This window comes from Leucoraja erinacea, chromosome 18 (assembly GCF_028641065.1).
Source record: "Leucoraja erinacea ecotype New England chromosome 18, Leri_hhj_1, whole genome shotgun sequence".
Classification (NCBI taxonomy): Eukaryota; Metazoa; Chordata; class Chondrichthyes; order Rajiformes; family Rajidae; genus Leucoraja; species Leucoraja erinaceus.
Window position 1 is genome coordinate 35,324,213 of NC_073394.1, and position 12,490 is coordinate 35,336,702.

The following is a 12,490-nucleotide window of genomic DNA, read 5'->3' on the forward strand; positions in this document are numbered from 1 at the left end:
GTGTGGCCGTGGTCACCGGGTTCCAGTGCATTGCTGTGAGTCCCAAGTGTGTTCCCAAAAGCCCAAGCATCGAATGCATTGCCATGGGCCCCGGGGTGGGTGCGTTACCAGGGCCCCAGGGTCAGTGCGTTGTCATGGGCCCCAGGGTCAGTGTGTTGCTATGCGCCCCAGGATCAGTGTGTTGCTATGGGACCCAGGGTCAGTATGTTGCTATGGGCCCCAGGGTCAGTGTGTTGCTATGGGCCCCAGGGTCAGTGTGTTGCTATGGGCCCCAGGGTCAGTGTGTTGCTATGGGACCCAGGGTGGGTGCGTTGCTATGGGACCCAGGGTCAGTGTGTTGCTATGGGCCTAGGGTGGGTGCGTTGCTATGGGACCCAGGGTCAGTGTGTTGCTATGGGCCCAGGGTGGGTGTGTTGCTATGGGACCCAGGGTGGGTGCGTTGCTATGGGACCCAGGGTCAGTGTGTTGCTATGGGCCCAGGGTGGGTGCGTTGCTATGGGACCCAGGGTCAGTGTGTTGCTATGGGCCCAGGGTGGGTGTGTTGCTATGGGCCCCAGGGTCAGTGTGTTGCTATGAGCCTAGGATCAGCGCGTTGCTATGGGCCCCAGGGTCAGTGTGTTGCTATGGGCCCAGTATCAGCACGTTGCTATGGCCCCAGGGTCAGTGTGTTGCTATGGGCCCAGGGTGGGCGCGTTGCTATGGGCCCCATGGTCAGCACGTTGCTATGGGCCCAGGATCAGCGTGTTGCTATGGGCCCAGGGTCAGCGTGTTGCTATGGGCCCAGCGTGGGCGCATTGCTATGGGCCCCAGGGTCAGCACGTTGCACTTTCCCAAAGCATCGTGAGGAGCCAGCGATTTGTCCTGGGCCCCAGAAAAAATATTGGACTGTCCATGTTTATTGACTGATTAGATAAATCACTGCCACCAGTGAAAAGATTGCATTATTCGATTGATTGTGGGATTGTGTTTTTTAATGCTGTACTACTCTTGTCATTGCGGGCTGGAACCGTGAGGCAGATGGTGGGTCTGTAGTTGACCTTGGCTGTTGAAACCAGTCATTTTAATCGGCTCCCCTTCACACTACGGCTTCTCTTTTCCACGAGCCTAAAAATAGCTGGGACCGTGCGATTAGCTGACTCTGTTCTTGCTTGTGTTTCTGCTGCGTGGAAGGTTCCTTGCAGATCTCGCATCTGTGGTTGGTGCTCAGCCAGTGAGCGCACGCATTCCTAACGTCTTCGTGTCTCCTGCAGTACGTGTTGGCCACCGACCAGTTCCAACTAGGATACACAGACGAGGGTAATTGCAAGGGAGAGCCTAATCCCCAGATCCAGCCACCCCAGCGGCTGCAGTGGGACATCGAAGAGCCGGTGAGTTCTGTCAGCAGACTGAGTAAACCCCAGCTGATTGATATCCTGGAGTCGTGCAATCGTTATTGCTAGATAAGCCCACAGTCTGCACTAGCCCTTTGCAGAGCATTCCCATTCCCCCTTCCTTCCGTCATCTTACCCGTTGAAATCTTATACTATCCTCTAAACAGTTTACAAATTCAAAATCCGCAGGTGACACAAATTGTGGAAGTTTTACCTTGTTCCTCCATTACAAAGTCATTAATATTTATTTAAAAAGCAGTTGTCCCAGCCTAATTTCTCCCTCCACTTGTGAAGCGTTGGTCTGCCATTACTGTGTAGCCTGTCCTTAACACACTTATTTATTTATACTCCCTTGGATTATTTTATTCCATGAGCTTCAGTTAGGCTCATCTGCCTTTAATGCATTTAAGAAGGAACTGCAGATGCTGGAAAATCGAAGGTACACAAAAATGCTGGAGTAACTCAGCGGAGTGCAGCAGCATCTATGAAGCGAAGGAAATGGGCAACGTTTCGCTTCATAGATGCTGCTGCACCCGCTGAGTTTCTCCAGCATTTTTGTGTACCTTTGCCTTTTATGTATGACTTTTATCAAATTGCCTTCTGAAAATCTGTATATGCATAGTCACAAAGTCTTGCAGCACAGAAAATGACCCTTCAGCCCACCAAGTCAATGCTGTCCTTGCCCATCTACACTAAACCCATTTGCTCACATTACCACCGCATCCTTTTATGTCTGGCCTATTTAAGTGTTTGTCTAAATGTCTATTAAATGTAAATTCCATCAACTTTTCCACCAGAGTGATACAATTGTCATCTATTTTCTGTGTTTAAAATAAATATCCCCCTCAAACTTTATTTCGAACTCCTGCGTCTAACTTTAAACCATCCCCTCCTCTTTTTGATATCTCTGCCATTGGCAAAGGTTTTTCCTATCTATTACCTCTCATAATCTTGTGTAGATCTATCATGTTACCCTCTAGCCTTCCTCTCTCCAGAGAATTCAAGCCCACCCCATCTAATCTCTCCTGATGACTGAAGTCCTCCAGTCTACGGACTCTACCCAGCACAATCGCACCTTTCCCATAGAGTGGTGACCTGAACCGCACACAATACCTCACCACCAGCACAATACCTTCACTAGCCAGCTCTATCACAATCAAAAAGTTCATAACTTACAGACTCGGTTAACTTTTTTTTTCCCCCTGATTGTCATTCTTAAAAAGCTTTCTCCATAACTGGTGTTGAACTGAAGTTTCAGAGTTTACCCTTACAAACTTTTGTTTTGAACAAGGGTCTTACATTTAAAGGTATTATGGGATTGGACACGCTAGATGCAGGAATGCATGTTCCCGATGTTAGGGAGTCCTGAACCAAGGGCCACAGTTTAAGAATAAGGGGTAGGCCATTTAGAACTGAGAAAAAAACTTTTCACACAGAGAATTGTGAATTTGTGGAATTCTCTGCCTCAGAAGGCAGTGGAGGCTGATTCACTGGAAGCATTCAAAAGAGAGGTAGATAGAGCTCTTAGGGCTAGCGGAATCAAGGGGTATGGGGAGAAGGCAGGAACGGGGTACTGATTGTAGATGATCAGCCATGATCATATTGAATGGCGGTGCTGGCTCGAGGGGCCGAACGGCCTTTTTTCTAATTATCTATGTCAAGTCAAGTCGATTTTATTTCTATAGCACATTTAAAAACAATTCTCGTTGACCAAAGTGCTTTACATCAGTGCAGGTACTAACGTGCTACATACAGTGGTACATAGATCTAACAATACATACATAAATACATACATACAGCGCTCCCTCAGAGGACCTCAAGAAACACTTGTGAATAGAGGTAGGTTTTAAGTCTAGACTAAAAGGAGTCGATGGAGGGGGCAGTTCTGATGGGAAGAGGGGTGCTGTTCCACAGTCTAGGTGCTGCAACCGCAAAAGTGCGGTCGCCCCTGAGCTTAAACCTGGACCGAGGGATAGTCAGTAGCCCCAAGTCGGCCGACCTAAGGACCTCAAACGAACTGGAGAGGTAGTTTTTAAGTCTAGACTAAAAAGGAGTCGATGGAGGGGGGGGCAGCTTCTGAATGGGAAGAGGGGTGCTGTTCCACAGTCTAGCTGCAACCGCAAAGTTGCGGTCGACCCTGAGCTTAAACCTGGACCGAGGGATAGTCAGTAGCCCCAAGTCGGCCGACCTAAGGGACCTGGAGGTAGAATGGTGGGTTAGCAGATTTTTGACATAGGTGGGGGCAAGCCCGTTAAGGGCTTTATATACATATAGGAGGAGCTTGAAATTGATTCTGTACAGCACAGGGAGCCAGTGGAGAGAGGCCAGAATCGGGGTGATGTGGTCCCTTTTTCGGGTACCCGTCAGAAGTGTCGCTGCGGCGTTTTGGACCAATTGCAGACGGGACAGGGATGATTGGCTGATGCCAGTGTATATGGGGAGTTGCAGTAATCAAGGCGAGAGGAGATAAATGTGTGGATGATCTTTTCAAGGTCGTCGAAAAAATCATGGATTTGCTGAAAACTAAAAAACTGCATTTGCGAAACATCGAGAATAAAAGCGGAAAATGCTGGGGATACTCAAGAGGTCAGGTAGCATCTGTGAAGCAAGAAGGGGATCAGTGATCTATAACCATTTGCAGTTTTCCAGTTCACTGGCTCCTATATCCAGGGAGATCAAGAAAATGATTGCAGGTTCCCTCGATCTCTACCCCCTTCTGTCTCAGTATTGGAGAATGCGTCCCACCTGGGCCAGGTGGTTTTCATTCAGACCACGGACCATCATTCTAACACCAGCCTATGCTTTATTTTTTCTACCATCTCTTTTGCTGAGGTTTTAACAGTATCTGCTTCCTTGGTAATGACTAGTATAAAGTACTCATCAGTCTTCCAGCAGTGCCTTGTGTCTCTAAGTGTAGATCACATTCTCTGTCCCTCAGATGTCTTGTCATCACCCTGTTCAATATCTGCACATCAGTATTCACTGATCTTTTGATTTCCATCACATTAACTGTGTCTTGCATGTTCTTTTTTAAAAGGTTTTTGTACATCCTCTGCTCACGATAACCATTGACATTTATTCTGTACTGCACAGGGAGCCAGTGGAGAGAGCCCGTGCTTGTCCCTTGTATTAGCAACACTTTTTCTGCCTCTTCTTGTGCTTTTTTTACTTTGTTGGTCATCTAGCTTTGTTGCCACCGCCCGCCTTCCACAATGTGCCCAGACAGCACCCTAGTCATCAGCTCAATGCAAACATAGTGTTATACAGTAATGAATCATGCCCTTCAGCCCAACTTGTCTCTGCCGACCAAGTTGTCCACCTGAGCTAGGCCCATTGGCCTGTGTTTGACCCACATCCCACGAACCCCATTTATATCCATGCACCTGTACAAATGTATTTTAAATGTTGTAATTGTACTTCATTTTCTATTGCTCTATTTTGGTTTCACGTTACTACAATAACACTGGCTGTCCTTCAACGGTAAGAGGTTCCATTCCGGTTTGGCCCTTGCCCTTTTTCATTACTAATCCAAATCCTCTGATGCTGTGTGGAGTTCTCCGCGCTCCCCCCCCCCCCCCCCCCCCCCCCCCCCCCCCCCCCCCCCCCCCCCCCCCACAACAGATGCTGCAAAACATGCTGAGTCCCCAGTAATGTTTTTTTTCTTGGATTCTGATACTGTATGACTGTTTCCAGAGTGTTCCCAGTTGGGTTAACTGCCCACTTCATTGAGGTCCTGCTGAGATACCAAGGCATCTTCTTATTGTCCCCCTTCCAGTTGGCTGGTTGAAGGCGAGCTGATCCCAAGTGTGCAGAGCCCTCCAGGCAGTGAATACCAAGCACAGACCCTGCTCTGCTGATTTCCCCACTGTTGCTCAATCGGGCTGGAGCCGCAGCTTCTGAGAGCAGCCAGTGATTTGGGCTGCACCCTTCCACATTTCTGATCTCTCCAAACTAGTTTATCATTCATTACATTATCCAAGGGGCCAAAAGTTGCTTTTGAAATAAGCAAGAGTGTTGGCGTAAGCCCTTCTACATCGCTGGTGGTTGATGCGTTTCTGCCGTGCTGCACCGTGTCCCAGTTAAACCGACTTCTTGCTGACTTGTCTCCTGCTCTCTCCAGTGCCAAGAGGTCATCCATCAGTCTCTGAGCGTGGCCCAGCAGCTTGCCGATGATGTGGACTTCCACTCTTTCCCGTTTGACAAATTTGGGAAGGGTGTGATCAAGAAGTGCTGGATCAGCCCTGATGCCTTTGTCCAAATGGCTCTACAGTTGGCACATTACCGGGTATGGCATGTACTTTATTTGTCAAGTGTACCGAGGTATAGCGACATTAATTTGGTATACAGTTCAGTACAAATATCACTATACATAAGCACTTAGATACATGAGATAAGCATCTCAGATACAGTACAAGTCTATAGCAGTGGTACATTGAGACAGCATACAGCACCATTTTCAAGTCCCAGTTGTTGTAAGCGCAGGGTTCTGGATCTGAGCATGAAGGTCTGTTGTCCTGGTGGCGTTGCAGGATCGGCCTGGCCAAGCACAGTCGTGGTGTCGCCCCCCCCCCCCCCCCCCCCCCCCCACCCCCCCCCCCCCCCCCCCCCCCCCCCCCCCGTCCCCCTCACCACTGTAGGCCGCGTGTGGTCCACATGCTCAGCTCTTGGAGCAACGCCTGGTCAAGCCGAGCCCCAGGCTGTTTGAGGGCCTCCAGCGGCCCGCTCCCTTGTCGAGGCCGTGCACTCCCTCCCACAGCCGGCCCACTCTAGGTGGGTGATCGAGCCGGGCCTCCCGGTCACTGAGGGACGTCACTGTCATGGGATCTGAACTGGGAAGACTGATGAGATGGATAACATGCTGGGACAATGCCAGCGATTACAGATCAAAGAGCAGCTTGTGAGAAATAATTAACTCCTGTGCAGTTCAGGCTCTGGAAAATTGAAAGGATTATCAGAGGGAGATTGATTTTTGTTTTGCAATATAGTAAGAAGGGACATATCTTTCGAGTGACCTTTGGAAGCTTATGGGATTCACTCAGGCTGTGAACTCTCCGACCTTAGAATGATGCCAGGGATTTGTGGATCGGGGGGTTACACCGTTTGTGTTCTGATTTTAGGACAAGGGTAAATTCTGCCTCACCTACGAGGCCTCAATGACCCGCCTGTTCAGAGAGGGTCGCACAGAGACGGTGCGGTCCTGCACCAGTCAGTCCACCCAGTTCGTCCTGGCCATGGTAAACTCATCTCAGACGGTAAGTACCTTGTGATGCCCACATTAATGACATGTTCCCTTCAGGAACAAGCTATCCCTGGGACCCAGTCTGGATGTTGAAGCATTGGGTAAATCCCATGGGATCAAGCAGTGGTTGTGGAGATTGGGATCAGTGGCATTGAGGAAGCTGCTTCGTGTCTGGCCAGTCGGGGAGTGTTGTGGGGGGGCGTTGGGGTTTAGAGTATGAAGCCGCCAGGACAATGTTGCTGTCCTGCTGTTACTATCTGTGGGTTTTCCAGGCCAGTGGTGATTGTGCTGTTAGGTGCGGTGCATTACCCTGGGGATGGGCAGCAGTGATGCCAAGGAGGTCATTCAATCTATTGTCTCTTTTTTTCTTCCCTGTGTCCAAATCCCAGAATGAAGAGAAACTGAAGTTGTTTAGGTTGGCAGCTGATAAGCACCAGAGTATGTATCGCCATGCCATGACGGGAGAGGGTATCGACCGGCACCTCTTCTGCCTCTATGTGGTGTCCAAGTACCTGGGGATGGACTCGCCCTTCCTGAAAGAGGCAGGTGTTGTGTGTCCATGAGAGCAAGAGCATTTGTGTTTCCTCCAGATGTAGAAGCGGCTCACGGTCTGTGTATTACCCTGAAACCTAGGCCCAGGAACGCAGCAGTGCCGTCTGTTGGATGTTAATATGGCATTAACTACAACCTCACCAATGCCGTTTTCAAAAGCTCTGATCCGTTCTCCTGTTGAACAGCATCGTATTGGCTTCCTTGTGTTCCGTTGTTTCGTAACCAGCCGCAATCACATTATTCTGCTATTAAACACACATCCTCAGTGCCCTCATTATGTGTGGCACCACAGTACAAGCGGCACTCTTCCAGCTCCAGTAGAGGGTTGACAAGGAACATGTGCATCCTCCAGTGATGCCAGGGATGTAACACAGGCATAATTGGCCTGGAGTAAGCAAATGATCTGCCAATTAGGATTGTGGCCACTCATTCACTGCCCACCCAGGCCTCTGGTGTGGCTTCCCACGATATCTGACTACTGACAAAAATACGGTGCTGGTATTGAGGACAGTGGAAGTTCAGACTGGGTTCAGCTTTTATTTTCTCTCTCTATCTCTCTTTTTTTCTCTCTTTTATTTGCCCTTTTTTTTTGTCTCTTTTTTTCTCTGTTTCTCTCTCTTTTTCTCTCTTTCTGTTTCTTTTACTCTTTGTCTCTCTTCCTCTCCTTTTCTCTTTCCTTTTCTCTCTCCCTTTCTCTCTCCTTTTCTCTCTCTCCTTTTCTCTCTCTCCTTTTCTCTCTCTCCTCCTTTCTCTCTCTCCTTTGTCTCTCTCTCTCTCTCTTTCTCCCTGTCTCTCTCTCCCTGTCTCTCTCTCTCCTTCTCTCTCCTTTCTCTCTCTCCCTCCCTCTCTCTCTCTCTCTCTCTCTCTCTCTCTCTCCTTCTCTCTCTCTCCCTGTCTCTCTCTCTCTCCTCTCTCTCTCTCTCTCTCTCTCCCTGTCTCTCTCTCTCCCTGTCTCTCTCTCCCTGTCTCTCTCTCTCTCTCTCTCTCTCCCTGTCTCTCTCTCTCTCTCTCTCTCTCTCTCCCTCTCTCTCTCTCTCTCTCTCTCTCTCTCCCTGTCTCTCTCTCTCCCTGTCTCTCTCTCTCCCTGTCTCTCTCTCTCCCTGTCTCTCTCTCTCTCCCTGTCTCTCTCTCTCTCGTCTCTCTCTCTGTCTCTCTCTCTCTCTGTCTCTCTCTCTCCCTGTCTCTCTCTCTCCCTGTCTCTCTCTCTCCCTGTCTCTCTCTCTCCCTGTCTCTCTCTCTCTCTCTCTCTCTCTCCCTGTCTCTCTCTCTCTCTCTCTCTCTCTCTCCCTGTCTCTCTCTCTCTCTGTCTCTCTCTCTCTCCATCTCTGTCTCTCTCTCTCTCTTTCTATCTATCTCTCTCTCTCTCTCTCTCTCTCTCCCTCTCTCTCTCTCTGTCTCTCTCTCTCTCTCTCTCTCTCTCTCTCTCTCTCTCTCTCTCTCTCTCTCTCTCTCTCTCTCTCTCTCTCTCTCTCTCTCTCTCTCTCTCTCTCTCTCTCTCTCTCTCTCTCTCTCTCTCTCTCTCTCTCTCTCTCTCTCTCTCTCTCTCTCTCTCTCTCTCTCTCTCTCTCTCTCTCTCTCTCTCTCCCTCTCTCTGTCTCTCTCTCCCTCTCTCTGTCTCTGTCTCTGTCTCTGTCTCTCTGTCTCTCTGTCTCTGTCTCTGTCTCTGTCTCCCCCCCCCTCCCCCTCTCTCTCTTAATGAAATATAGAATGATAAGCTCTTACAGCACAGAAGCAGTCCCTTCGACCCACCTTGCCGATGTATGCCTATCTATACTTATCCTATTTCCCTTCATTAGATACAAATCCCGTTACTCCTTACTTATCCAAGAACGTCCAAATGCTATTTAAACTTTGTAATAGTGTTTGCATCTACCAGCTCCTTTGGCAGCTTGGCCCAGATAGGCAGCACCCTCTGCGTGATCAGCTTGCACGTCAGATTTCCCCACTCAAGCTAAAACTCATCTAGTTCCAGCCTCCCTCTGCCTTTGAAAAAAGGATTCTGACTATCTATCCTATGTTTGCCTGTCAGAATTCTATAAACCTCCACAAGGTCACCCCTGTGCATCCCATATCCCAGTGAGAATAATCCTAATCTCTCCTTAAACTGCAAACTTCCATTGCAGCCAATATCCTGGTGATTTTTTTTTCTGCACTCTCTCTATATTGCATGCACACCTTCCTATAGTGTGACGACCAGAACTGTACCAACAATGCAGTTGAACCAGCTGCATCTTGTACTGCTGCATCTTGAGCACATGTGAAACCCCAAGCTATCTCTGTGCATTGATGCTCCTAATGTCCCTGCCGTTTATGTTGTACAATAATTTGACTTGTATGGGTTAAATTCCAACTCCCACTGATCTATGCCAGTACTCTTAGACAACCTTTGCTATCTATAACTCCACCATTTCAGACTAGAGTGAATTTTAGATCCAGTGCAATATGCCTTGGATTTCTTGTGCCTTATCCTTCTAGACCAGCCTACCAGGTGGGACCTTTATAAAACCGTATTAAACCATCTAGACAACATCCACTGGCCTTCCTTTATTTATCTCCTTGGTTTCATCAGAGAGTCAAATCCTAACATCCTAGCAAAGTGATCACCCCTTTTTATTCCCAACTTCTACCGAAATAGCTTAATTTTTCAAGGATCTCCTCCCTGAGTAAGGCCACAATGCTTTCCCTAATCAGCAGTGAAACACCCCACCCCTATGGCAACCCCTCATGCCTGGACCATTGGCACCAGAACATCGAGCTGCCAGTCCTGCCCTTCTTTCAACCATGTTTCTGTGATTCTAACAATATCATAATCCCATGTAAAGTTCTTGAGTCGTAATCCTGTGTGATGACCTTTGCTCTCAGCTCATGCCTCCGTTTTATCTGCGCGGCTCTTTGCGTGAATAAAAATGCAGTTGAACCCACCGACGGTCTGATGCTTCCCCACCTGTCACTGCCTTCTCTTCCCACTGGACTTGCCTGTTCCAGTTCCTACACACGAGTCCGTCTTCCCACCCGCTGCACCATCGTTCAGAGTTGACCCCTCTCCTCACGAGTTTGAAACCTCCCAAGTAGCACAAACAATCCTCCCCAGAAGGATTGTCGAGGGAAGGAACGACAGATGCTGGTTTAAACTGAGGATAGACACAAAATGCTGGAGGGCTCAGCGGGACAGGCAGCATCTCTGGATAGAATGTCTAAAGCGGGGACCTGAAACGTTAGCCATTCCTTCTATCCAGTGATGCTGCCTGTCCCGTTGAGTTACTCCAGCATTTTGTGTCTATCTCCCCAGGATTTTACATAGACAATAGGTGCAGGAGGAGGCCATTCGGCCCTTCAAGCCAGCACTGTCATTCATTGTGATCATGGCTAATTGTCCCCTATCAATAACCCGTGCCTGCCTTCTCCCCATATCTCTGGACTCCACTAGCCCCTCGAGCTCTATCTAACTCTATCTATCTAATGTTATTGGATATTGAATCCTCCTGTGCAGGTGCAATGTGACCTTCTTGTCCAGTTTACCCTGCCTCGGGAGAGATCCCAATGATATAAATACCTGAGGCCCTTTCACCCGTGACGGCTCTCTAGACAACATGCATTCATCTGTCCCATCTTCCTATTTCTGCACACACCAGCCGCCCTCCCTTCCAACCCTTCCTCGCCACACAGGTACCTTGATGCCTGTCCGACACGCTTCTCATTCCTTGTGCTCTGTCTCTGAATCTGTCCTTTCACACTTTGCAGCACATTCTCTGCCCTTAATTCGAGGCCTGGGTTCTGTGTTTTCCCCAAAACCCCCAGTCTCCCTGAGCCTCTTTCCCCCCCCCCCCCCCCACCCCACCTCATCCCCCCCCACCTCACCATCACCCATAATCAATGAGCCCTGTACCAGGCACAATCATCCACAAACCACCTCCCTAATTTATTGTGTGACCTCCTTGTTCTGCAGGTCTTGTCTGAGCCCTGGAAACTCTCCACCAGCCAGACTCCGGTCCAGCAGATGAACCTCCACGACCCGAAGTATGTGTCCAGTGGCGGGGGCTTTGGGCCGGTGAGTATTAGTGTGAAGCTGTTCTGTCTCCCTGACTACACTATATCCTGTCTTAGAAGAGGCTTGTAGGACCCAGACCCAGCAGTTACGGGTACAACTTGAGGAGGACAGCAGGGGCAGGTATCAGAACCAGCCCACTCCTCACCAATTTGGGGAGCCGGAGGAGGGACCACTGAATAGTGGGGGGGGGGGGGGCGGCGGGGGTGAGAAGGGGGGGCCGGGGGATAGGGGCTGCACGGGATGAAGCGCTGGTGGTTACAACAGGGGTGACTGGGACCAGGTGTCCTGGGTGTCGGAGGGTGCCCCTAGGGAGATGGTGGTGGTGGCCAGAATATGTAGTGAACTGGAGCACAGGACGGGGTTAGGCGAGCCAGGGCCGTGGCGCAGGGAGCGAAGGGTATGGGCAGCTGGTGTCGATGGTCCAAGGTGAAGGGGTTGCTTGCTTGGCAAGGTTTGGGGAAGAAGCGACAGTGAGGGGGGGCTGTGGCAGGAGAGAAGGATCGTGGAACTAGGGAGAGTAGTGGAGAGAGTGGGGTCAAGAGCTAGGAGGGAAGAGATGATGGCGTTGTCGAGCAGCTGGGGGGTTGGTGGGGGTTGGGGACCCATCGTGACTGAGACATTCCATCCTGTGACGTGCTGCCAATCTGTCTTTTCTTAGGTTGCCGATGATGGCTATGGTGTGTCTTATATCATGGTCGGAGAAAATCTAATCAACATGCACATTTCAAGTAAATTCTCCAGCCCCGAGACAGTAAGTTTGCTCTTGTGGGGAGAATGCATGAGGGAGGCAAGAGGGAGGGGAGTTTGTTGGCGGGCTGTGTGTCTGGGGGTAATCTCCTGCCCACTTGACTCTGATCTTCATGTAGGACTGCCCATGAGGTTGGGGGTGGGGATGCTGTGAGCCGTGAACATGAATGCTGGTGTGGGCGGAGAGGGCGGGGCGATGTGAGTAAGGACAAACCCAGGAATGTACAAGTGAGGGGAGGGTCTGTGTCGATGGGATGCCAGTCACCGACCGGGGTAAGGATTGAAACAAGTAATGGAGCTGCAGTCGTCCAGGCAAATTCCGTCACAGTCCTGACCTTGTGTCTTGTAGGTTGGGTTTTGGTTGTCAGGAGGTGAGTCACTCGGGAGTTGTGGGCCTCCTCCATTGTCAAAGTGAGGCCCAACACAAAATGGAGGAATAGCACCTCCTATTTCACTTGGGCAGCTTACACCCCAGTGGTATGAACATTGACTTCTCTAACTCTTGCTTTCCCTCTCTCTCCATCCCTCCCCTAC

At 49.8% G+C, this 12,490-nt stretch overlaps 1 protein-coding gene across 1 annotated transcript in view; it reads left to right on the forward strand.

Annotated features, from left to right (window-relative positions):
• LOC129705915 (carnitine O-palmitoyltransferase 1, liver isoform-like) overlaps positions 1 to 12,490 on the forward strand; it is a 46,655-nt gene that overhangs the window by 31,117 nt on the left and 3,048 nt on the right. Inside the window, 6 exon segments of the mRNA XM_055649841.1 lie at positions 1,251 to 1,367; positions 5,491 to 5,655; positions 6,488 to 6,622; positions 6,999 to 7,151; positions 11,108 to 11,209; positions 11,868 to 11,960. Coding sequence (XP_055505816.1) covers positions 1,251 to 1,367; positions 5,491 to 5,655; positions 6,488 to 6,622; positions 6,999 to 7,151; positions 11,108 to 11,209; positions 11,868 to 11,960 — 765 coding nt within the window.